At 44.9% G+C, this 26,309-nt stretch overlaps 1 protein-coding gene across 3 annotated transcripts in view; it reads left to right on the top strand.

Annotated features, from left to right (window-relative positions):
* SH3PXD2A (SH3 and PX domains 2A) overlaps positions 1 to 26,309 on the top strand; it is a 252,560-nt gene that overhangs the window by 95,856 nt on the left and 130,395 nt on the right. For all 3 annotated transcript variants that reach the window (XM_040564093.1, XM_040564090.1, XM_040564091.1), the window contains exons 4-5: positions 2,620 to 2,696; positions 10,602 to 10,693. In XM_040564093.1, the coding sequence (XP_040420027.1) occupies positions 2,620 to 2,696; positions 10,602 to 10,693 (169 nt within the window). The remainder of the gene's footprint in view (positions 1 to 2,619; positions 2,697 to 10,601; positions 10,694 to 26,309) is intronic.

The following is a 26,309-nucleotide window of genomic DNA, read 5'->3' as shown; positions in this document are numbered from 1 at the left end:
TTCCTTGCTCGGGGCTTTCATGTGCCCCGCTCTGCTGTCTGCCTCCCATTTTTCTCTTTATCTCGTTAACAGGATGATCCTAATTACCTTGGATGTGCATGGTCAGGGTCCCTCCTCACTGTCCACCAGCAGGATGTGCTGCTGACTGTCCTCGTTTTTCTTCTTGCCTCGTGTGGCAACACAGATCTGAACTATTTGGCCTTCTCCAGATCTCAGTTCTTAATACCATGGACTGGGCAGATCTACCCCACAGCACTCATCTACCCTTTTCTAGCTTCCAATAGCGGAGTGAAAGTCTCCTTTTTTTTGGCGAAGGGATAAAAATGGAAGCACCTCCTGGGCTTTGCTCCGTACGAACACCACAGTCATCCTGATATTTTCCATCTCCATTTAAGGACTGAAGGAGAACTCATCATATCCTGGGGTCTTTTTTGTACTCTGTGTTTAATATAACGTTCTTTATTATATTTATCTTGTTTCTTATGTCTGACTCTTTCATTTATTATGTTACTTCGAAGACTGGGCCTCCCTGTAAACTGTCGTTTTAGGAAAGCTGAATTGCATTTGCAGGGGATCTTTAATGTGTTTAAGTCTTTGGTTCCTTTATGTTTTTATATGGTCACCGGTTCTACTTTTGACTCGTGGCTTGAACGAACTGAAAACAGGAAAGCCAGACAGTGAGAACATTTCCAAAATGTCCCTTTTTCTTTGCAGTGTATTTATAAAAGTTGCAAAGAAATGCAAGGATTTCCCACAGCAGCATTTGTGGAGCACCGAGAAGGGAAGCAGTCTGTTCTCTACAGATACCCCATGCTCCCTCCCAGAAAAAAAAAAAAAAAAAAAAAGAGGCTTACTGCAGTTATGCATTACAAATACAGTGTGATCCTGGAGAAACAGTAAGAAATGTTTTGGATGTACAGATAATTCCCCCCCACTTACTGGGGCTAGAAGCAAGAAAGCAGCAACGTTTTGATGTGTCCGTGGACAGGCAGCGCAGGGTGATGGACATGTCACAGCCGTTGTTAAATCACTCGAGCACGGACGAATGTCTTGGACACCTATTGCAGATTTCCCACATCCTCTGTGCTCTGTTACCACCATGCATCACATCCTGCAGGCATGGCTCAGCACCAGCTTTGTAGTGAGATAACCACGTGGAACCAGAGAGAGAAATTTATGGCACCTTTGAAATGATGACCTTACTTCACAGAACAAACCACTTGACCAGTTTTGCTCCTGAAATCTCAGGCACTATGATAAACTACTTTCTCCTGTCTGAAACAAAAGGCTTTAACGCTTTACAGATTATCTGTTGTGAAGAGAAAAGGCAACCAAAAGGGCCAGAGTTTGGGAGGGTTTAGAGCCTCTGCTACTGGACTGTTAAAGGCTATGGTTTCATTAACCTCTCAACTACTGTAATCATGACAAAATCAAAGCCACATATTCGGATTTTGGGTCTGATTTCATCTCCTAGTCCATTTTCTTATCCCATGATCTCTGGATTAGTATTTCATTTGCCTGTTGGCAGAATAAGTTTGAAGCAGGAGGTGGTATATATGTCAGCATTTTTTTTACATAGACATTTCATGGATTAAATAATGCTGGCAGATACTGTTTTCTTCCACCACAAGGAGAACATATAATTTATTCTTGTCTCAATACATTAAAAGAAATACAGCACAAAAGAAAAAGGGAAGAAAACCACCAAAAAAGGATACGAAGATAAAATCCCTTCAAGCCAAAAAAATACTAGCTCTATGACATCCTTGTGTGTGTGGAAACTCAGCTCCTAGATTATTTTGATAAACTTTGTTACAATCAGTTTAACACAAAACCCAGCTATTTATTTAGTCTTAGCTGACTTGCAGAAATGTCATCCATTAAGGACACTGAGGTTATTATTTTTTCACATAAAAAAAAAGTTTATTTTTCTTCTATTATTTGGTTTCCCTCTGTAGATTTATAAGGTCTGTGTCACCAACAGCCTAATATTTCCTTGTGTGCTGGCTATGTGGCTCCCCTGTGTGCAGGGGCAGGAGCATCTGCGGTGGGAGGAGGCTGGGTGGGCAGGGACGGGGCATGGATGGAGCTCCAGCACCAGCATGCCAAAGCGGCACCAAAGTGGAAGTGAGTCACAGCTTAGTGTTGGTCTGCTCCAGGGTAATGTCAGTACTGAATGAGAGCCTATTTTTTTTTTTTACTTTATCTACAGGATAAAATTAGAAAAAGTCCCTTTGCCGTAACGGCTATTGTCCCCTGCCCCTCTGTGACCTGCCCCTGCAGTGTCTCCGCAGTTTGCTTCCATGACCAGAAGTGGATCTGCTGCTCACACCGAGTGTGCTGTGATGTTTTGTATGATTGGGGCTGCAGCCACGTGAAGCTGCTGCTGTACAAACCACTCCAGAGCTGACATTTCTCCTTCAAGGGGTGCAGGGGGGTTGCAAAGCCTGGCCACCAGCACTGCAGATGGCTGAAGCTGGAGCTGGGGATGAGACCCCATCTCCCAACTGCACGCCCAGGGCACTGATGGCTACGGCCAGTGTCTGCTCTCTGCTATTGTGCTATCCCCAGTGGTCAGTAATGCTCCTAAACCTCCCCTGTCCTCTGTTCTCTCTGCAGGGAAGATCCTGTTCCGGAGGAGCCACGTCCGAGATGTAGCTGTGAAGAGGCTGAAGCCCATCGACGAATACTGCAGGGTAAGAGCAGGGGGACAGCTGGCAGCCCTGCTGGGGGGGCTCACAGGCACCAGCTGTGTGGCACCGTCCTCAATGGATACTACTAAGAGCTTCATCTGTGCTGAGCCCATCACAAGGAGGGTCTTCTGTAAGCAAGGATGGTCCAGCCCAAGCACCACCGAGACTGACGGGGCAGGTGAAAACAGAGGCCTCTCTTTGCTCCCTTAGCCAGCACTGCTGTGGTGGCTGTTGTGCCAATCCTCAGCTGAGCGTAATGTATACACTGCGTCAGTGCCTCGTTTAATCAGAAAAGGCCATAAGCATAGTCTGCCCTGCTAGGGCTCTTCACATAAATGCGGATTTTATTTCTACCTCAGTCTTCATGAATGCAAGAGTTCAGCAGGCAGAGAGGCACAACAAAGATGGCATTTTCTTCTTTTCCCTTCCCGTCTGGGCTGCAGGAGGGAAAATTTGGGTTTGTGTAGAACTGGAGATGGGCTGGCGGCTTTCAGGGGTGTTTCTCATAATGAATGAAAGTCTGGAAATTTATGCCAGGACAGAAAAGCATGCTGTGTGGAGAAGAGGGTTAAGTGACCTAATCTTTCCTTTCCAGCTTAGACTTTATGTTTTGATGATAATTAATCCTCTGACAGTAGATTAAAAGTCATTTCTACACAAGACCAATACCCAGCTTTTGCAGAGGTATTGAGCACGTCAGTGTGTAATTTAAACCCCAGACTTCCTCTTTTCTTTCCCGTGGGGTTTTCTTTCCGTTTTTAGAAAGCCTGAGGAGCAGGTGGAGGGGAAAACCACCATTCCCGAGAACTGCTCCAGTCAGACATTTGCTCATCCACAACTGAGAAGAGGTCACAGAAGTGCCTGAGGCATGCGGGGGGCAGTGGTGACAGGGCCCAGCGAAACCCCTGCCATCTGCATCACCCGGGCAAGGAAGCTGCGGTTAAAGTCTTATCTCATGAGATCAGGCTCTCTGTGTGACAATTACCATGCTGTCTTCCTGCCGACGGCCAAAAGTCTCGCTTTAAAATATGCGCGGTCCCGCTGCACCCCCAGCCTCCCTCCCTCAGACAGGAACTGCCCGCGACGTGAGCGGCGAGGACAAATGTCAGGGTTCACCCAGCAGATGCGTGGCGGAGAAAGCAGCGATTTACTTGGGGGGGAGCCCCTGCCCCGGGCTGCCCGTGCTGGAAGCTGCTTATCTGGGACCCCATTGTCTGCGCCCAGACAGCCCCGGCCCGGCCGGCCTAGCGGTGCCCTGCCGCTCACCTCTGAGGAGTATGTCTTGGAGTCAGCTGCCGACATGATCGCTGATACTGCAGCACTTCCAGTGCTGCTTTCCTCCTTGCTGGGTTTTTCTCTCCTCAAGATGTCTGGCTCCCCAGCCCCAAGCTGGTGCATGGCCTGCAAGTAGGATCATGCCCACCTCTTTGGCAGCATTAGCTGTTTTCTGCCTTTTTTCCCCATTCCAGCAGATGTTTGGACTCTTGAAAAATTGTACGGAACTGTGGAGCAAGAACATCATTCTGGGAGATTCATTCCTGCTCATATAAGGGTGCAAAACTTACATCCTATGCTAGTCCTACAATGAGTAGGCGGACTACATGTTCACTTTTGAAAAATGTGGAGAATGATGCTGGAATGACGTAGGTGAAGTTGGTGGAGAAAATCTGATGTGGGATAGTAAAATGAATAAAGGAGACAATAGAGCTTTGTCCACTGCAGTCTGTGAGGAAGCAGAGGAGGGAGGCAGATTCAGATGCAAAGTTTGTGGTGATTTTTTTGCCAGATGAGGACTCTCTGTCCAGCCTGCCCTGCAAAAGTGAAGCACAGATGGGCCCTGCCAAACGAGTGGTGCAAATGCTTGACCATTTGTTGTTTTGTTGTTGCAGACTGTCTCTGACAGAGCATGGTGATTTGCATGGCTGAGAAGCAGCTCCGACTTGGGCTGTTTTGATGTTTTGTTCCTTCACTGGGCATGGAAGCAGTGACAGGCAGGCAAAGGCCGTCCGAGAGTTTGAGGGGAGACTGGGCAGAATGGGAAGTTCTGTGGAAAGCGTCGGTCATCAAGGGCTTGAGACCTCTGCTCCCTGCAGCATGAGCCTCCCGACCCCTCGGGCCTGTCTGGTTCTTCACGGCTGTGTACCAGCTTAGAGAAATGGCTTCACAGGGATAATTAGGCCAGTGTATGTGCTAAGGCCACAAGAAGCTTTGAAGTTGCAATGAAAAACAGACTGGGACATACAGGGGAAGATTTCCAGGGCTTTTCTCATCCATAAACATGAAAGTGCGGGATCTGGATGTCCTTTGTGGTAACCTGAGCAAGTTAGCAAACAAACTGAATTTTGCTTGTAAACGTGTGCTGCCCACTGGACTTGATATCTCTGGATGATTTCCTTCTTAACTCTAGGCTTGGATTTAGTTTAGTGAGATTTAAGGTCTTCTGGGCTCCTTTGGCCTGGTTTTCTTAAATTTTTAATAAGTTGTCGCCAATGTGAAAGAAAGAGCAACTTCATAGGCTCACCTTGCTAGGGGCATTTTATTTAATAAGCTTTTCATCTCCCACACACATCTCTGGTGTGTGCATGTCCAGTATGCATCATCCTGTGTTCAAGAAAGACCTCTCAGGTCAGTGGGTCACCAAACCACCACGCTCTCCTTCTTCAGCCCTCGAGGAAGACTCAGGCCAGCATTTGCGGACTTGCGTCGTTGTGTTTGTTGGTCCTAACTGAGGGAAGCATCTTTGTGCAGGGGAGCTTTCAAGATGTGAAGTCCCATTGTCATAAATATTTGAATTTGTCATACGCTTTTATGCTATCCTGACAGGAGGTGTACTTATGTAGAAGCTTATGGGCTTTTCCAAAGGGAGGTTTAAGTACCCATATGAACACCATCTAAATAAAAATTATATGAGCAAGTTGCATCAGTGCCAGGAAATATTGGTCATTCTTTTATTAAAGCTCACAGTTTGAGAGACCACACTTCAAAAAGGAAAAAACATAATTACCTCCCTCTTGGTCTCTCAGTCCAGCCTCTTTTTCAAGGTTTAATCCTTGAACTTGTCAAGACAGATGCACAGACGTTTCTGTCTCTCTCCGTCATATAACTAAGCTAGTGCGGAATTAAAATGGAATAGTAGTTAGTCCTATTCAAGAATGAAGGGGTTTAAGTGAAAAACTTTTGAACTTCATTTCTCATTTTTATCTACATTTCAGAATGCCGGTGTGTTTAGACCAGCTGCAGTAATGAGAGTTAATAATTTGCAGTGCCCCTCTCGGTACCTGGTATAGTGCCTTGCTTTCTGGTGCCTTACAGCCCTTTTATGTCAGAGGCTCTTCTATGTCCCAGTTACTTCCAAAATTACACCCTCTCTTCTTCCTCAGCTCTTTATTTATTCTTGCATCTCCCCACTTCTCTTGTCTGAGCCACCAGCACGCACTAGTCTCTGACTGTCACTGTTTGCCATCCAACCTCCACACTTCATTTCTTGGGGTTCAAGCTTGGGGTTACTTGAAGCTCTCAACAAAACAAATACAGAAAGGTGAAAGAACTTATTTCTCTGTTCTGAGAAGTGAACTATTGTAATTGCATCTTCCCTCTTGCTGAACTCATGGCCATTCCCAAGCATCTGCCACAAATAATTATCGTTAATTAGAATGATAAGCAATTGAGAACGGGATCCTTAATACAAAAAGTCAGGGAGTCATAAGCATTCAGTAGTCAGCTGTCTGCGTGTATCTGTGAGCTGAGCTTAACCCCGCAGAACATTAGGGAAGCTACGTGTCTGAACTCCCTCAGCAGGCTGTGTGTGGGGAGAGATCACCCCACCCAAAGCTAGATGTCTACGATGGGGCAGACAAATCACCCCCTGAAGGTGCTGGTCTTCCACTAACGATTATACCAGTTACACCAGTCCCCAGTTTTAGATACGTAAAGTTCAGTGGGGTGAATATCTTTGTATGCATACACACACACACCTACACGTGCGCTGTATATCTCTATAGAGTCATGTCTGTGCATCTGTTTTTTTTATAAATGTATATGCATAAATGCAACATGCAGCATTCAAGGCACATTTACATACTGTGTTTTCTCACCTGTGCTCATGCATTTCGTGAAGCCGTCCACCTGTAATGTATTCCCTCCGAGCTGTTTGCTATCCACGTAACCTTAAGCAGCCAACCCTGCCTGCAGCCGGTGCTGTGCTGTGCTTTGCATGCTGTGTGTGCGTGGCATGCAGCAGCCTGCCAGCAGCTGAGCAGGGTGAATTGGTCGTGCCCGATGCAGAGGGCTGATTGCTAACGCCCTGCCTGACGTGGAAGCTTTTCTAATAGCTTTTTGAATCATCCACTGCTCTGCGAGACTGTCTGAAACCTGTAATATAGAGAGACAGACATCATTACAGGCTGAAATAACACATAAAAGCCTATCTCCTAAAGAGTATTTAAGGTCTAGGCAGTGCACGTCCGCCTTCGCCTGCCGAACAAGGAAACTTGCTGTTACTGATAATCCTTAGCAGCGCTGCAAGGATGAATTCTGCTCACTAGCACTTTTTATCTTTCACCTTTCCTGTGCAAATTCCTTGCTGTTTCTGGATGCTTGCTGTATGTAGCTGTGTGCATTTACCTCTGTTTTCCACATCCCAGGAAGAATGTCACATCCCTATCCTTTTCCTCTTTTCGCTATATGTTTTCCTCTTTCTCTTTTTCCTTCTTCCCTTGACCCCACAGTCTTGCCTTCAGCTTGCTGCAGCTCTGTCCTGAAGCCAGTTTGCTGGAACTGCCCAAACTTGTATTTTCCCCTTGCAGAGGAACAGTGGTGTTGCTCATCTCTTCAACTTTTTGTTCACTCTCTGAAATGGCTTTGCGCTTGGCTTGATCACAGGTGGATGTTGTGTGTTTGCTGAAGAGGTTTGTTTCTCAAAACGATATTGCTCCTCCCTGCCACTGTCCAAAACAGACCAACTCTAGTTGGTTTTACACTCTCATTTGCGCTTTCTTGGCATTTCTTACTCTTTCTTAGGGTTTTGGTCTTTAAAAACAAATAAAAATTGATTGGCTGCAGACTTTACACCTGAGATCTCCCAAAAGCATGCAGTGGCAAGTTATGATCAGGTGGTTTTCATTTCAGCTCAGTGCACTGGGCTGAAAATTGCAGCACTCTGCGAGGTGATTCAGCAGTGGGAGGGCCAGCCCTGCCCTAGGGCCACCGTGTCGCTGGGGTGGGTGAGCAGGATGGCTGGGTTTGGAAACGGCCTCAGCTGTTTGATTTTTGACCTCTGCTACCTCCCTGGGAAAGCCAGGAGTCATGGAGGGGCTTTCCAGTTACCCCCCTCTGGCCTAGCAGGACCACAGTGCTCCTGGAGATTTCCAAACAGGGGACCACCAGTTCAAGGGGGGGCAGATTTCCTAAAGCTTCTGTTGATTTAGAAACCCAAATCTACACGGCAGCTTACCAAGCTCCTACGTCACTGAAAACCCACTAACCCACTGTGCTCCAATTCAGTATTGACATCTGCAGCCTGTTTTTTGGGACGGGCAAACACCTGCAACATGTAGGGAAGTGACAACTATTTGAGAAGGTGTCTGATGTGCAGGACCCCCTGCGATAGGTATAACTTGGATATTTATGTTTCCCTAGTAATGATACGTATCATTTGCAGTGATTGCTGTTGCCCCATTGACTGCACAAGATCAAGCCCTTAGAGATTTCAAAACACACTGTAGATATTAAATATCTGAGCCTCATAACCTTTCAGCAGATTAGGTAAGTGTTATTGCTCAGCATTGTAAATGGGTAACAGAAGATAAATCCCCGCTGAATTTCATGGAAGGAGGTTAAGTAACCTGCCCAAACCGAGAAGGGTGTTAGTAATAGAGCCATCGCTAAATCTCAGCCCCCTTACACCGTTTGTTAGTGGCGTTATTCCTCTATAAGTCTCTCCTGCTTGGGGTGCAGCTGAATAAAACACACTTTAATGTTTGTGTCCTTGTTGTGTCTTTGCTGGTGAGGCGTTTCTCTTTCTCTTTCAACATGCCATAATTGTTACTATTCCCGGGCAGCTACTGACTTCCAGTGTTAGTCTTCCTTTGCCAGCAGGATGCCTGTGTTTATACACACTGGGAATAAGGGCAGAGAGCTCACACCTTTGTTATGGTTTTAGGCAAGACAGCAAGACTGAGTGGATAGCAGTGCGAACTAAGGCGCCCTTCATTCAAAATAAAGGACTTTAGTTTTCCATCTGTTATATTTCATCATGCGTTAGTGCAGGAACCAGCAGTGCTCTGTAAGCATGCCACAGCACTTGGACCCTCCAGGTAGTGCCAAGCTTCTGCAGCTGATTCTGCTTCCTCGTTACAGGGTATTTTTTTTTCTGCTCAATAGCACAATTGCACATGACCAAAGGCCAGTGTCTCATTCTTCACCGGCTTGCTGATACTAGATGAATTTTCCCTGCATTTTCATAACATCCCTCAGCCAAGAAAGGTGAGCTGGAGGTCTGGAAGCACTTGGCTTGCAATGTCAGACCATGTAAAAACAGGACCAGGTCGCCTAATACCGGAGACCCACAGTTTGAGAGCAGGATTATATTTTTTTAAGCTATCTTCCTTGATGTCTCTAAGCAGGAGTGGTCTTGGGAACAGATTTCTTCACTTCTTAAGCTTGGTTAAAATCGGACATGAGGTTGGTTAACAGACTGTCCTGTCCTGCCTTCATGCTTTGGCTGGGCCTTCTTGAGTGTCTGACCAAGATAAATCAGATGTCTCATGGGTTAGTATAACCAGTTTGCCCTAATGCACCTTCATTTAGCTCTGGTGTAGTTTTTCATCCATCTTTCAAGATTGTTTGTCCTACTTTCAAGTAGCAGATGAGCCAGACAATCTCATTTTGTCAAACAGGTTTACAGGACCTCTAAGAAGCTCGGTCTATATTTAACCCATGGCCTATTTTCAACATAACTCAGCACAGGAGGAGGTTAACTCCAGCCTCTTCTCCTCTCCTGCTGGCCACTTCTGGAGTAAATCTGAGAATCATGACACCTAGAGCTGCTCTCCTGTCTCTTTGTGAGCAGCTATGTGGCTTCTTTTGGCACTGGCGGGCTCGAGAGACGAGGAACAAATTCATAGCATGTTTCTGCCTCGTGTGCTTGGCTCGCTTGTTTCCAACACACTGATACATAATGTGGTTCCCTCCCAGATTGCACTCAGTATTGCTGAGTGTGACAAACGCTGCATATCTGTACCTTGCAGAGCGTATGGGCATTGTTAGCCAGGATGCACTGCAGTGAAACCTTCTTTGTGCAGAAGTAGCCTTCATGCTTTATTTATTTATTATTTTTTTCAGACAATCAAATTCCTTTCCTCTCAAGTTTGGAGCAAATCATTGTGTTTTATTTTATGATTTTTTTTTTAAGCAAACTCTGCCTTTTCTGTTGACAGAAAGCTTTATGGGGATCATTAATCCCTTGTATTAGTGGATGTTGAGTCTGCAGATTTTCACTGCTTGAATTTGTGTGCATTGACATAGAGCCTGTAAGCCCCAGCCTCGTTGTCTGAGGTTCTATGCAAACCTGTCACAGAACAGCCCTGCCACAGAGCACTTATCTTTTGAGTATAATGGTTTTGCGGATGTGGAACAAGTTCTGTTCTTGTACACATGGCAAAAAATAACATCGGCCAACTCTAGGTGCCATCACTTATGTAAATTCATCACGCCCTACTTGACATTTACATTCAAGACATGCTCATGCCTTTCTTCTAAGTGAAGTAGCTGGGCATGATGCTTTCCTTTTCTATTTCCTTCCTCCTGCCAAGAATGTTTTACCTCCTCTTGCTTAGTAGTTTAGATGTTTGAGAACATGTTTTTAACTTGATTTTTCTGAGTGTTTCTCCCTCTTGTTTTCCTTTGCAGGCGCTGGTTCGGCTTCCTCCTCACATTTCACAGTGTGATGAAGTCTTCAGGTTCTTTGAGGCTCGCCCAGAAGACCTTAACCCTCCAAAAGAGTAAGTGCCTCAGGGATTTCCAATGGTGCTCAGTTCTTTTTGATTAGCTAGAGAGAAGCTGAAGGTCATTTGCTTTTATTGCTGCTGTAGGTGTGGGAACAGCTTCCAAGCACTGCCTTAGAAAATGACCGTCAATTACGGCAATTACATACAACCACATCAGGTGTGTGGAGGACAGAGGAGTCAAGCAACCCTCAGACACATTGTTCAGCCGTCCTCTGCCCACTTTTGCATTGTTTCTTGTTGATAGTTCTAATGAGGGAACCTCCCCTGGCTTGCGGGTTTTGCCTGATAATTATCACCAAAGACTCATTCAGTTCCCAAAAGCATTGGCTCAGCAGCAGGGGGAAATCCTGCCAGTAAGCACACCGCTAATAATTACCAGCTGCTTCTTTAAATGTACTCCTGCCCAGAGATACTTAGTTATCTGAAGGGAGCAAGATTGTGGTCCAGATCCAAAATCGTCTCTGGAGAGTCTATTCTTTCTAAGCAGGAAACTAAGAAAAGGCTGGGAAAAGAGTTTCCATTGAACACAAAACAGAATTTTAGCCTTTACCTTGAAATGGACAGGCTGATTCATGCTGATACTGTCAGGGTTCGGAGGACTAATTAATTGAGGGAAAGCGTTGGCAAGAGGGTATTTACAAGCAACTGTACTGCCTTCCCTAATATTTCCTTTTCTCCTGTATATGGGTTAGGATATATTTTGTTGTGCTCCTCTAATATTTTGACTCGGTCCCATTGTGTTTTGTGCTGCTTTGTTGCATAATTTGAAACTTAATTGCAGGCTGTGTTTCCATACATTGGTTTCACCAATGTTAGCATAGCCCCTTGCTAATGAGAAATGGGTATAAAGCTTTTTGGAGGTTTTGGCCACTTCAGTGCGTGCAGAACCTGTAGTTAGCAGAATTTGTATTGAATTCTGCTGTCTTTGGGTTAGACCTGTAACTCCAGTGCTCATGTGGAGGAGAGGACATTTACAGTTTGATTTCCCAAACTTTGTCTCATGCACGTATGTGGTTTTGTTTAATGCCACATGTTGGCATTTGTACTGAAGAAAGTACTGCCAGCACAGCTGAGAGCATTCTTTTTGTTTGTGAATGATAAAAGGAGCAGCTTTAAAATCAAAGGTCTGAAAAAAGAGCTGTTCTTTTTAATTTTTTTCTAGCTAGGCTTACTTTAGAGAAATTTCTGGGGCGAGCAGATAAAGTGAAGTTGTATGTTCATTGCTAAACACCTACTGCAAACTTAGAAAGTATTGCAGCAGGATATGCCTACACTCTGGGACCTACTGACTGTCAGAGCTTCCATTTAAGGTTTGTAAGGTTTGCAAAGGTTGCTTGATCCCACAACACCCATCTCATGCAATGAGACATCCGTATGTCCTGGGCAGCAACAGACCCCCAGAAGAAGAGTAAGATCTCCAGGGTTACAGTAGAGGTCACCTAGAGGAACCCAAATAGACCTCAGAAATCCGTATTAAATGCTTTTTAACACTCCTGCCTGCTTTCTGTGCTGATATAGGGCTTACAGAGTTAGGCCTGAGTAAAACAGTGTCAGGATTGGATCTCTGCAAGGCAGGGAATGGGGATCAAGGCCAACCCCCAGACTAGCTCTAGCCATGATGGCTTTCTTTCTTTTTTTCTTCCTGTATGTTGTTGAGAGCCTTTTGCTGAGCACCCTGTTCAATAGCTTTGCAGCAATTTTCAAGTTACCCATTTGCTCCCCCCAGGAAAAACAAAATAGACTAAATTTTCTCAGCCCGAGCCTTGCATCTGATTCCAACCTAGTAATAAGTGTGATTTATTTCCCTGGAAAATGTAGAGCAATAACCTGATTAAATCTCACTTCACTAATGTCTGCAAGACATTAATCTAGCTGGGTTTAAACAAATCCTACCTCGTCTTCTGTAAGCAAACAGATCTTAGGGAAGGTGTCTAAGGTTTCTGCTGGGAGTGCTTCACAAAAGATGTATTGTTGAAACTGAAGATTAGTCTCTACAAAAAGATGATGTAAAAGCCAATGGAAACATCTTAGTGTTTTTCTTCTGTGAACTGAGAGGGGAGGGAAGAGGTATGGGGCTTGCTGGACCTCTGTGTAGGGTCCGGGAGAAGGACACCTGCAGGGAGATTCTCAGCCCAGCAGCCACTGCATGAAGGAGTGCGGTCAACCAAGAGAAATCCCTGCTTCATTCCCTTGGTTTCTCCTCTACCAAGCCCCTCCAGCTCTGCCTGAGCCCTGTGAAATCAGTCTGCCCTGGACCTCATTCGCGGCCCCATTCATCTCACTGCGGGGAGCAAGGTAGCCTGGAGGCAGCATCTAGACTACTGTGATTATTTTATCTTTCTTCAGCTGCTTCTTTTAGCCCTCAGTGCAGCGATTGTTCGCGTAGTGATGAGTCAGCAGACACATGGCATTCAGCTGCCTGCGTTAAAGGAGGATAAATACCGTCAACTGAGGGACTCGGCCACCAAGGGATGTTTGTGCCGTCTTCACATCTTCCCCCGGCTCACCATGAAATGGTCTTTAGTTTTGTGATCACCTGCTCTGGTTTTCTGCAGAACCTCAGCCTCCTAAGACAAAGCCTGACGTGCAGTTCCGTTAGCTAATTTTCAGGAGTGTGACCTTAATCCCGTGGGCATTGGGGTTGATGAGCCTCGAGAATCAATTGGGATATTGCATGTCAGCAGGTCAGGGATTGAGCATGTGCTTCCAGTCAGAAGAACATGGAAGCTTAAACTTCAAGGGAGGAGGCAAAACCCCCCTGGTTTACCTCACAGCTGGGATTGCTGAGAGGTCTCCATGCCCTTAGTTGCTGAGCCACGACTCACGATGATGCACATACAATAACTTACGTGTTCCTGCAGTAATTCAGTCGTGAATTTGTGCCCTTCACTTCTGTTCCTGCTGTCCTGAAAGAAACTGTCATTTCCCTGTAGCATCTGCAGCACTTTTACAAATGAGTTCGTAAGTTGTTCCTTATAACTCCTCGCCAGCCCTGCTGGTCCTAGCTGCTTCTGCGTTCGGTGCTGTCCGCGTTGCGCCTCGTTTGGCTTGCAGGCTGCTCCCTGCAGGGTCATTTCCTACTACTGCTGTGCTCCGACTTCCCACAGCGCTGAGCAGCAATCCAGCTATAATAAAAGATGGGGTTTCCCAACACTGTTAGGATGTAGCCAGTTTGTTCGGTTGGCTTTGCTGCTTAGGTTATCTCTTTCCTGTTCTGGTGATGATCCAGGCTTTCGAGCCCTGTGACAACAGGCAGAAGGTATGCCGTTCAACACCATTAAACCTCTTCCTTGTACAGCAGCTCGCAGGCAGATAGCCGGAGAGATGTCACAAGAGATCACAACGTATGACCCAGTTGATGGTCTGCTGAGTCTGCTCCTGCTGGTGAAGCTGGGCTGTGTCTACAGCGGTGCTACAGCTGGGTCAGGTAGCTCACACCAGCAGATTCCCTTCATGCAGCATGGGGGAGACCATCGGAGGACACTAAATCCCTCTGGGAGATAGTCTGGGAGCTCTCTCAGACCATTTTCACGTGGTGAAAACCTGTCTTTTGTAAGGGAGCTGGCATGTGTTGGGAGCATGGATGTGCACAGCAGGGCTTGGAACTCAGGGCACCTGAAGGGTTTGCTGCTTCTGCTGCTCTTGCTCTGCTCCATGGATTAGGTGAAAACCTTGAACCATGATCCCTGGTACAGGAGGAGAAGTTTTCAAGTGCTTAGATTTGTGACATGGAAATTTAACATTTGAGCAAATGGCTGGGCTTGTGTCTTTTACCATGCTCATGTAAAGACCAGATCCTGTATTGCTACAGGAAAAGTTATTGTAAAGTAAGAAGAAAGTGGAAAGTGTTTTTTATTTTTTATTTTTCCAGTATTCTACATTAAAACACCATGTCACTGAAAGCCATTCATTTACTGGACACTTCTGTTAATAATTATAATTACTAATAACTAAGCCAGAGGTGGATTAATTTCAGACTTCTACTGGGGATTTGGATTCAAGGCTGAGGTCAGGCCAGGGCTCACAGTCAACAAACAAAATCTCTGAAACCATTTTTTAAATTATTCTTTTTTACTAAAAATAACATAAATACCCGAAGAGTAGTATTAATCAAATAGACATAGCATATGGTTTACTGCTCTTAGGGTATTTTTGCTGTTTGGTTCAAAATATCAGAGCCCGGCTGTCCGTATGAGAGTTCACTTTTCCTTTCTGGGTCTTCATCCAGTATAAAAAGCAGACCAAGATCCAAAGGCTTAGTTCCCCAGTACTCCCTCTGCAGAAATTCATGCAGGCTCAAAAGAGTTTTCTTTTAAAACCACCAATAGTAATATTAACAACTGAATTTAAAGCAGTGCTTATTATCTGAGAATATTTTCCTGTAAGAATCATAAAGTGATTTTCAAACAATATGCAAATCCAGGCAAACTAGGGAACTTCTTAAGTATACAACATATTATTATGAGGGTTGATGCAGAGAATGCATGTAATGATGATGGTCCCTTTACTGAAGTACAGAAATGCTTTATTGTGGTCTGTAGCCATGGGCCTTACTGTTCGATGTCCATCATATAAATAAATACTGGTATAACATTCAGATACCCAGATGCTAGGCAGTAACTTGGAAATGCAAGCTGGATTCTCCTTTTATTCTTCACATATTACAAACTTCTGGTAAGGACTCTGGAAGGAAATTGCCAGGGTAATACATTTACCAAGTTTTAGTTTGTAAGGCTACTAGTGCTAAAGCACAGTTCCCTGACAGACTATTTTCTACCCATTATTTCATTATTTTCATTGTGTTTATGGACGACTATTCCTGTTTCGTAAATGTCTCTGATCTGCCCTGTAATAACTATTGATAGAGGAGGCAGGTTTTTCACCTGGGGAATATCTATTCTGATTTCTTTGCAATTGATCATTCTTACAGGGCTCACAGTAAAGATAATTTTCACATCAGTTAGGAATGTAGTCAGCACCGCTTTATGACAGTCAGTATTACAGTGCGCACTTGGCGATGGTACTGTGACTGCTCATTGAACGCATTTTGTTAGGAAAATTCATTCCACTTGAGAGATGCAGAATGGAAATTAATTTTCCTAAGAAATGCAAAATCAGAACATGATGGAAGTAGTACTTTGATATGATTTATCATCTGGGAAGTAAATCATATTACACAGAACAGGAAAAAAAGATTTAAAAAAATATCTGATATTTTTCTGAGAACGGTTTACGTGAAGATAAGGCAGTTAAGACCCATTGTTCTGAAGAGAAGAAAAGTTTCGCATTTTCAAAAAATGACTTAATCACCTTCACTGAGATTTAAGTAGCTAAGGATGTAATAACCTGTTTGGCTGAGTTTGCCAAGAGCCTTCCTGGCTACTCCCAATCAGTCGTCCAGCTCTCACTGATTTCACTAGGAACGAGGTGCCAGAGCTCTTTGAGTATCAGTTTAGTAGAGCACCTGTGTTTACTTTTTCAAAGGTGCTTGTTTTAGAGTTGTGTTTATCTCAAAATATTTGGCCTCAGCCCCTAAATTTGTTGTGAAAATGTTTCTTGGGTTTCTAAGTCACAGAAGTGCTCTACAATATGCTGCCCATAGCGTGGGATTGTAAAAGTCTGGGGTTGAGAGGGGAGGCAGTCTGGTGCCCCAGAAACGCCGGAGTGAAGTGTGGCTGATTCCTGGCATGTCCCTCTGTCCTGGGGAGCAGGAGCTCCTGCTCTGGGACCCGCTTATTGTCAGACACCCAGAGAGTGCACGCTGCCTTTCATGCTGCCTGCTTCCAGGGTCTTAGAGAAGGTCCCACTTGGAGATTGCTGTCTCAAATAAACTACGCCAACGCAGGGATGGAGTAGTCTCTAGGTACGGAAGACGAAACAAAACAAAACAAAAATCAAAAAACTAACAGATGCATTACGCATCCTCTTTCACATGGGAAATTCCCCTTTTGTTGACAACATATGAGTGATTTAGGCTGGAATTTCAAATGGAGGGTATTGAAATTTGCTACTGGCAGCAGTGTCAATGATACCAGCAAATAATGCAGCCTCTCTGAGACGTGATTTGAATCTTTTTGCTACCTGGCCAAAAAATGAAAAGAGAGGTTACATGTAGATAAATATCAAACAATAAACCTGGGGGAAAGCATAATGCATGTTAAATGAAATAGATTCAGCAACCACAAAAAAAAAAGATGTAGAAGAATGGTAGTTGGAATAGCATACGTTATTGCTGTTACTGTACAGCAAGAATTTTATTCCTTGCCATGAATATCACACTTGGATTTGCTCATGCTTTGTAGATCTGACTGTGAAAGGACACAGGGCTGAGAGGAGCAAAGACAGATTAATGCACTAACACTTGGCAGTGGTAGCCAAGCGGACATAAATAGCTTTTGCCTGGATTGGTTATGACCACGCTGCAGGGTTTAAAAGTGGCGTGCTGTCATGGGCACGGGATGGATTTAGAATAACCAGACTTACTCTGGATGCTTCAGAATGCGACTGAGGTGGGAGTGTTGCCACCAGGCTCCTACTTCACTGGTGGTGCCAGGAACTGGCTTGCTGGGATCAAGAACAGCAGTAGTGTCAGGATTAGCAAAGGTTTACAGGTTATCAACACAAAATAGAGACTTTTTTTTCCTTTCTCTATAAAATTGTTGGGACTGAGGAGGTATTTTGGAAAGCAGACATTGCCTTTAGAAAAACTAAATGCCAGGCCTGTTGGCTCGAGTGCCTTTTTCCTGTCCGGTAATTTTTCCTCATATCCTAAAGGAACAATCACTGCTGACAATTTGCCAATGCCTATTTTGTAGATTAGAAAGTAGTAGTTTACTTAATGTTTAACTTAACCCATAAAATTCCTTCTGTCCAGAGAAATGAAATTCAGTGGTTAATTACGGGGGTTTGGAAGTCTGCTCCTTTTTGTCTCATTTATTTATTTGGTGACATTGGAAAGGCCTCTTACGTCTCCTGGCTGTATCTACAGCATGATTGCAGATGTACACTTTCAGAGAATTTGCTAAGAGGATTTGATTCTGGTAAATAAACCCTGTTCCTCCTGCAGTATAATTCTAGACATGATCAGTTACAAAAATATTTTGATTTTAGACCATTTGGAAGAAACATTACTTCCAAAACCTGTCAGGAAAGCCTGTTCTGCTGGTGCTTCTATGTTCAAAACCAGTTAGGGAGGCAAAAGAAGAAATTTATTCATCTGGCAATGGTGAATGAAGCAGGATTGGAGCAGAAGCAAAATAAGTGGTTTCAGAGGTTATCAAGCTCATTGTGAGGAAATTTGGACTCCCGTTATCCTTGGGCCCTCACTTCTGGAAATGTTTGACCCAGTGAAACAAGATCTTCTGAAAGCATTTGTTTGAAGGCTGGCGATGCTTGGTTTGACACCCCAGAATAGGGGCGGCCCCTAGGCCTGAATTGTCAATGTTGATAAGCCCATGAGAGATGTTTAGGTCCATGCAGGAGAGAAGCACCTGGTGCTGCTGCGCTTTGGGGATGGGCCTAGAACTGAGGAGAGGAAGAGGGATGGGTACTTCCTTGTCTTATCTCCGTTTATTGTTCCTCAGCGAGCCCCTGCTAGCAGGTTAATTGCACACACTGGGGTATCTGTCACCGTTGACTCATGACCTGCCAGGCAGGAGGAGATTGGGTGGGGATTTCTTTCCACTAACATAACAGAATTGAATATAGCTGATCTTGTTCTCTGTGTGTCACGTCTCTAAAATACGAGAATAGACAGCTTGTGTTATAAATGTAATTATAGAATGGAGAAGAATCCAGCTTGTCATTGCCCTGTCTATATTTAATATCGTTGCACTATTGTTTAATGAAGATCTTTTTCCACTCCGAGGAGGAGAGCAGTAGGGACAGACGTGCTCAATGGGGTGTTTGCTGCCAGGGTGATGAATTATCCCCCAGTGGCGCCTGGGGTCGGATGAGACTTCTCACTGCTTTGCGCTTCCTATTGTTGATTGCTGTGTAATTTTGACACTGCTTATCTGGAGACTCCCTTTATTTTCAACACTGTTGCAAATGAGTAGCCTCACTGGTTATAAAAAGTGTTTTTCTCTTGCACACGTGCCTAGTGTAACCATATATGCAATTCTGAACGGGCTGGGGGCGATGTAAGGCATTCCACTAAATTTGATAGGGCTTTATCAGGCCGTGCACTCTGTGCTATATATAACAAGGGAAGGTGTTGCTTAAAATGTTTCATAATGCTGTGTAATACAGGGCGGATGGATGTGACACTTCAAATTTATTTAAGGTGGAGCATATCAAGTAGAGGTGACGTTCCTTGGTAAGCAGGACTTTAAACTCTGAGAGTCTCTGGTACTGCCCTTAGCATCCAGCAGTTGCCATTGAAGAGAGAGGAAGAAACGTTAGGAATCAGTGCGCAGAGAGAGAGGTAAAGCCAGGCAGGTCTCTCTGGAGAGCCCCTTCCTCGTGCTTTGAGGTAGCAGTAGACCTAGGCTTGCTTTCTGGCTTAGCCGTATCATAACATCTTGTTAGACAGTTCTTGTGCACCGTGCTTCACCCGTTCACCCCTTGCCACCAGAAGAATCTGAGCTGGAAGTCCGTTTAGTTGCATAGACAGGTGCTGGCGTATCACGTCCACAGAGTTTTGCATTCGGCTGTCAATGCTGTTGCTGTTTAAACTCTTGTTTGTAGCAAGCCTGGAAAGCAAAGACATTTTGGCAGTAGGGAACCCTGCCCTGGAGAGCTGCATGCATCCCAGATGATCTGATTTGCCCTGTCCTTCTGTCTCTTGAGGTGATGGAGTTCCTTCATTAGGCCTGAGTTTGCATAAAAAATACCAGACCTCAAGTGGCTGTGGCTGGAGGAGACACGATGATCTATCGGTAGATTCATTTCCACCCTTTCCATCTTCTTGACTTGTCTGCAGCTGACTGTCTTTCAGGCGTGCTGTTCCCAGAAACACAAGCAGAGGATCAAATAACAACATGTTTTGACTCCAAACTCTGGAGTGACTTATCATGTTATCAAAGCCTTTGATTTAATTGAAATTTCACAGATAACCCTGTACTTGCTTTTAAGTGTAGACTCGAGAGCCAGTGGGAATTCAATTAAAAGCCTCCCCCCACCCCTTTTAATGCTTGCATTTTTGTTTAGGAGGTTTATGGAAGGGATTTGCTACTGCTTATCTCCAGCGAGAGCAGCGTATCTGGGTTCAAAGATGCCCTTTGTGTTTGAGCAACCTTCTTTTTCCAGTTACACCCGAGTTTGATTGGAACGACCCTGCTGACAGTAATGGACTATTTGAGATTTAAACTGATGTAAGGATTGCAGATTTTTGTGTGTGTGTGTTAAAAGTAGAATTCTTCCCGTCTTCCCATTCACAGCTCTTAAAACAATTGGCCTAAGCTAGGAAAGATGTTCGTTTAAACAGCCCTCAGATATATTCTGAATAGAGGATTGACTGTGGCTTTGCAATACTTTAGCCTAATCTAATAAATGCTGGTTATTTGCTGGATTCTTGCAAGCTGTATTTGCTTCCCAGCTCCAAGAAGTTTTAATAGCCACTCCAGTAATGCTGACTGCAATGCACTGTGGTGAACCTCAGAACATTGTATATGTCTGATTACATTTGCTTTCAATTACTGTCTTGTGGGCTTGAAAAATCAGAGCAGTTCAGGCTCATTTGGGAACCACCGCAAAAAATCACTAGTAACCTGAGATACCTAGTGCTTGAGAATATAAAAGAAGATGTTGGATGCTGGGGGCCAAAATATCTGTATTTCACTTTATGAGAGGAGACCCAGTGCAACAACTGCGGGGTCAGGGCGGCAGGGCTGAAGGGGCACCGTATCTAACAGATAAACCTTTTCCTTTCCCATCCAAGTGTGCTGGGAATGAAGTGTGAATGACTTTTACCAGAGACAGAGTTTGCTGGAGACTTGAATCTGTTGAGGTTCACTGGTGAATTAGCAGTGTTGCCATCTCTGTTGCTCCCCATTGGGTAGGTTGCTCGGTCATTTTTCTACGAGCAGATCCTCACCAGCGTTGTCCTCTCGTGCTAGGGTACTTGATTCGAGTTTGTGAGGAAGTTAAGATGAAATTAGCCTCATTTTCATCAGGATGCAGGATTTAATGGAGATGTTGATTATTCTCTAAATCTGGCTGAAAGTGGAGTTTTCATTAAAGTGCTTTACTAAAAATGATTCTCCGGGTTCCTGTTGAAATGCGGTCCCAAAATTCGGATAATTTTCATCAGCTCTGCTGAGCAGCAGGATGGCTGGAGAGTGGACAGACGTGTACGGAGGCGTGTGCCAGCAGGCTTTGCAGGTGACCCCTTCTGCAGCAGCGTTCAGGTCGCTGGGTGGGGTCCCAGCATGGCTGGGGCCGGACCTGCTGCACATGGTGCTGCGGTGTCCCCCCTGCCTGCTCTTCCATTGAGCAGCTCTGGGACAGCATCTGTCACGTGGCAGATCCCTTCCTCCCCTCCCCACATCTGGCGAGCAACAAAGGGCTCGTGGGTGCATTAATGAGCAACCCTGGGTGCAAAGCTCACGTAGGGCATTGTGAATATTTGCTTAATAGAAGGGCAGGGAGGATTTCACAGCGAAAAAGCCCGGGCACAGCACTGGCACCAGGGATGGCACAGTGAAATTTTCACCCCAGGTGTGAATGATTTCAGATATTCTGAATTTAGGAACAGAAAGCGGGCTGTAGGGCTGTCACCAACCCCCTGAAGACAGGGGTAGCCACAAGGTAGGTATCCATCTACAGCAACAGGGGGAGCTTTTACTCTGTATCGGGGATCAGTACACAGCACCAGTGGTTTGCATTGCTTTTTATGGGACAGACTTTTTAGCAACATATCTCCCAAATTTGGGGAAGCATGTGGGTAGCGAAACCGAGGGCTTTCCTTTCTGCTGTCCCAATAATAAGGGACATTAATTCTTCTTGTACCTAACCTCTGCTGTCCCCCTAGCCAGTAACCTGGGTGCTGGGCATCCTGCTGTGCCTGGGTTAATTCCTCACCTCGACACACATCTTTATAAAGAAGCAAGGGGCCGGGGGCAGCTAGGGAAAGCTGCAAGAGTCGTTCACATCCCTGCGAGCAGCTTTAAACTCTTCCAGCGAGAGGTCAGTAGAAAAGTATCTTATTGTTTCCCAGGCCGCCTCAATGCACAAAGCCCGGCTCTGTTGGACGTGCGCTAACAACGTTAGTCATGTTCGTGATGCATCAGTGTCATCCCCTGGGGGGAGGAGGAACCCCCGGCGGCTGAACTGCACAGGCCACACCAGCTAATGAGCTGCTCTTCTTGCCAGGCCTGACAAATAAGCTTCTGTTGATCGTCACTGTTATCGTTTTGGTGCTCATCTGTATCTGCCGTGCGTGTGCTGGGGAGGGGGGTGTTCCGCAGCTGCTCGGCTGAAGGCTGGCAGGCTGCCCCGCTCTGGAGCGGGCTCTCGAGGTGAGCTGGGGCTTGAAGCAGAGGCAGGCGTTCAGCAGCCGAGGAGAAAGCCTTGAATCCCTTCAATAAAGTAGTATGTCGGAGGGAGCGGTTGCAAGAAGTAGGAGTTCTGAAGAGGACGGGAGATAAAAGGAGGCTTTCAGGCAGGAGAGAGGATTCCTGCCTCTTCCAGATGTAGCATTTGCATTTGGAGAAGGAGAACTGCCAAAAGGCCAGGCTGATGAAGGATGCTTTGTGATGCTTCCAGCATATGAAACATGCAATACTTGGAAATGTAGGTGCTTTCGGATTATTCGGCACAGGATGGAAGAAGCATTGTAAAATGAATCCTTGCCCCCTCTCCTTTTGGAAAGCTGCTCTCCAGTGCATTATGTCATTGCTACCTTTTTTCTTCCTTTTTCATCTGCTTTCTCTTAAGGCTTTTGTTACACACTCTTGCCTCGATCACTCAGCATCCTCATAAATTAGGAATTTTTGGCTGTGCAGATTAATGACAAGTGTTTTTTATTTATTTTTTTTTGTTGACAGGCATATAAACTACTGAGCCCTGGTTTACTGCCCAATAAGTCCTGGTCCCTGGCAGGATAAATAATGTTTGTGAGAGAAGATTGAATTAATATCAGTGAGCAGAGAATTTCGGGCTTTAGCAAACAAATGTTGCTTTCTAACACGATCTTATCTGTCCTAATATGCACTCAGAAAATCTCCAGTCTTATTTCCATTTCAGACATCCCAAAATAAATAATTTAACAGCTTGGGGCTGTAAGGGTCCTTTGCAAGTTCCCTGAAGAAGTTTAGCCAGTGATGTCTACTGCTTCTTTTAAGGCTTTATTCTTGAAACACCAAAGCAAATTCCAGATTTTGAAAGAAGTAGGACACAGCCCTACAGAGACACATGTCAAAAACATTTCACCTCCAGAGTAACGCAGCTAGATAACATTAAACTTGCTGTCAGCCTCATCCAGAGAGCAGCCCTGCTCCTCCAAGCATTTATCCACGTGCATAGTTTTGTACACAGTGAAAAACTGTGTTGAATTCAACAGGAGTACACGTGCACCCGAAGTTATTTGTGTGTTTGTGTATTCATCTGTATGTTTGTTTGATGGGAGTGAGAAATTCTGGAGAGGGCTGGGATATAAAGGAGGTTCATTCTTCAGTACCCCCCTCTGCAAATAACGTTAACTCTTCTCTCCTCTCTTGCCTGGGGATTGATGTGTGTGAGTACACACACATGGGCTTGGGAGCCATCACAACAAATTTAACTTGAATTAAATCACCACTTTCCAAGGGATGAGGGTAGGTAACACCTATTCTTGGAAGCACCAAAACACAGAAAAAACAGCAAAGAAGCTCAACTGTCCCAAACATTTGTAGGTTTTGTGTAGCAGACAACTGGTGTGCACATTAAATGCTCTCTTTATAAGAATCTCTTTTTACTAATATTTCATAAAGAAAACCAAAAAGGTCTTGAAAGCAATTAGGTATGTATTTGTATCTGTATCTTTGAAATGACCTTTTAATTGTGTAGCTGTAAAATCAAGTGAGCACCAATACAGTCTCTTTGTGACCTTTTCCCGTAAGAAGGCTCTGCAGAGTACCTTTCTGTGGCAGTATTTGCTGCTAGATGCCATCGGGTGCTATTTTCACTGTGGTTCATTTGCTTCAGCCTGTGCTTGCTCCATGTTCAGGGGGAATTCAGCAGTCAGACAGGTCTGTGCTTTAGAGGCTGCAGAAGGAAAGATGAAGCAGCCCCTGCTGGGTGAAAGAGTTTCTAGAGGTTCTGAGATGAAGGGAAACCAGAATTATCTTCACTTTATGTATGCTTACCTCTTTTATGTATATATATATATATACACACACGCACACACTTATCCCTGTCTCAGCCACCAGTATTCACTTACTGGCATGGGGAAAAATCCCTGGGCTGCCCACTCGTGTCTATAGGGCTTGGCAGTTCTCTATCTGGTATAAAGGACTTTAGTCCTAAGGTGTCTAGTTTGTGTTGTAGGCAAATGATTTATTCTCTCCTATTTTACATAAATAGTTAAGTCTTATTTTACCAGACTTTTAAAAAATTGTACTTTGTTCCTATTTCTTGCTTTCTTTTTGCTTTCTTACCATCCCTGACTGCATCAGCTTCTCTGTCTCATACTGACATATCTTTTTTTTATGCTGTTTTTAACTATCCCTGTTGGTTTTTTTTTTTTCATTCTCCTTACATCCCTTGGATATTGTTTTCTTCCCTCTCAATGCATTCTGCCCTGCTTCTGTCAGAATTTTTATACTCATTTCTGGTTCTCTATATGCTGGTTGTATTTGCTGCCTAATGTATTTCTTCCATTGCTTTCTCTCTACCATATCTTTTCATACCCAAACCTGTATAATATATAGTAGAGGAAAGAAAGGAGTGTCCTGGACACAGAAAAGATCCTGAGGCTGAGGGTAAGTGTGTCCTTGCTGATTTGCAGAAGTCGCCTGAATGCTGAATTTACTGCTAACATAGACTACAGCCACACCGAGCCAGCCTGGGGTCATACCAGAAACTGGGGGTAAACCCTGTGCCAGCCATGCATCGCAGTCAGGACGTGGGTCTACCTCGTCTGTGCTAGTGGCTCCAGTAACTGCCCCCAGCAATACGGGGAGACTTGCGCTTTCATCCCACTGCAGGCAGCTTCTTTCGGGAGAAGTGATGGAGACCTAATTTGGGGGAAATAAAATCATCAAGGTCCCACACCGGTTTGTAACCTGTAATTTTTGCAGAAGTTGTCTCTGCGGTCTGCCAAACAGAAATTCGTCATATCTGGCCTGAAGTTACTGGGTAATTAATCATCCACGGTGGATAAGGCGGGCTGGATTTTCAGTCTGCAGGCATGGACTGCTATGAGCTAACCCGCAGCACCACTGAACCTTTTCTCTCTCCCCTACTTCTTCATTTTCCCATGACCTTAGGAAAAAAAAAATCTGCACTTCATAGGTCTTTTTTTTTGTTTTTTTAAATCACACTTTATGGAACACAGTTTTAATACTGTACGGTGCGTATTTAATGATGTCCATATGGGTTTGTGGGTACAGGAATTAAATACATAACGGTTCACGATGACATAACACGGAAATGCAACTCCCGCAGTGCTGGTGTGTAGGCTGTAAAGGGTTATTAATAAAAATGAAGGTTTTAAATAGAAAACAAGCTTAGCAGCACCGTTTTGGCCTCGGGCCCATCTCTGAATGATGGAAAAAAAAAGAGGCTGGAATATGTGGTCTTTCCTCAATACATGAAAATAAATACATTTTACCACCGTCCCCTGTTAAAAGTTTCAGAAAGAAAGCTGCAGGCCCGATGCGGGGCATCTCTCTTCAATCAGAGCACGAGCTCAGGGAGGTCTGGAGGGGATATTTCAGCAGGGTGCAGAGCACATCAAACAAATACTAAGGGGGAGATTGATGCCTCAGATTATTAAAACGAGGTAAGGCCACAATGTTTTGATTGGCAAATGCTTTCAACAGTTGGACATTCGTGTTTCAGAAGAGCAAACCGCTCTGTTTGTGAGTGAGCCAGGAAAATAACAACTCACACAGTTTGGGGGAATGACCTCAAGGAAATCCCATCCCATCTTGTAACCAGAGTTGCTGCATCAGTAAGCCAAGGAAATTACATAATGCGCCTATTAATATTATAGACAAACAAAAGCAAGCTTACTCCTCTGTGTTCGGCTTTGTCCTGTCTGCAGTTGTCCCCAAGCCTTTCATTTAGGTCTTTAGAATAAATGAGGCAGCAGTGGATGACTTGCTCAGCATCTCCCTCTGAGGATGCTGCGTGTGAGCACCTCTCACTGGCGCCCGCCCTGGTCTCTCTGTACTTTCTTTGTACCCAGCTGCTTTCTCCTGCTCCTCCTGCAGTCCCTGCCCTCTCTGCTCATGTCCTTTCACCCCAGCACTCACTCTCGCCCCATCCTTGCACCTCTGCATCCCAGCAGACGGCCGTGGAGGACGCGGTGGGGCTGCAGGAGGAAGACCTTCCCGCTTTATCGTGTGCTGTCTGGGGCAAATTCCCACCAGCTGCTGGTTCCTTGGTGCCTCAAGTTGCTGTTCGCTGTGAAACACAAATCTCCTTAGCTCTGTGGCCCCTGTGCCACCACTTCATAGAGGAGAAT

Source organism: Cygnus olor, chromosome 7 (assembly GCF_009769625.2).
Source record: "Cygnus olor isolate bCygOlo1 chromosome 7, bCygOlo1.pri.v2, whole genome shotgun sequence".
In the NCBI taxonomy this organism is placed as follows: domain Eukaryota; kingdom Metazoa; phylum Chordata; class Aves; order Anseriformes; family Anatidae; genus Cygnus; species Cygnus olor.
This window is presented reverse-complemented; position numbering and strand designations above follow the sequence as displayed.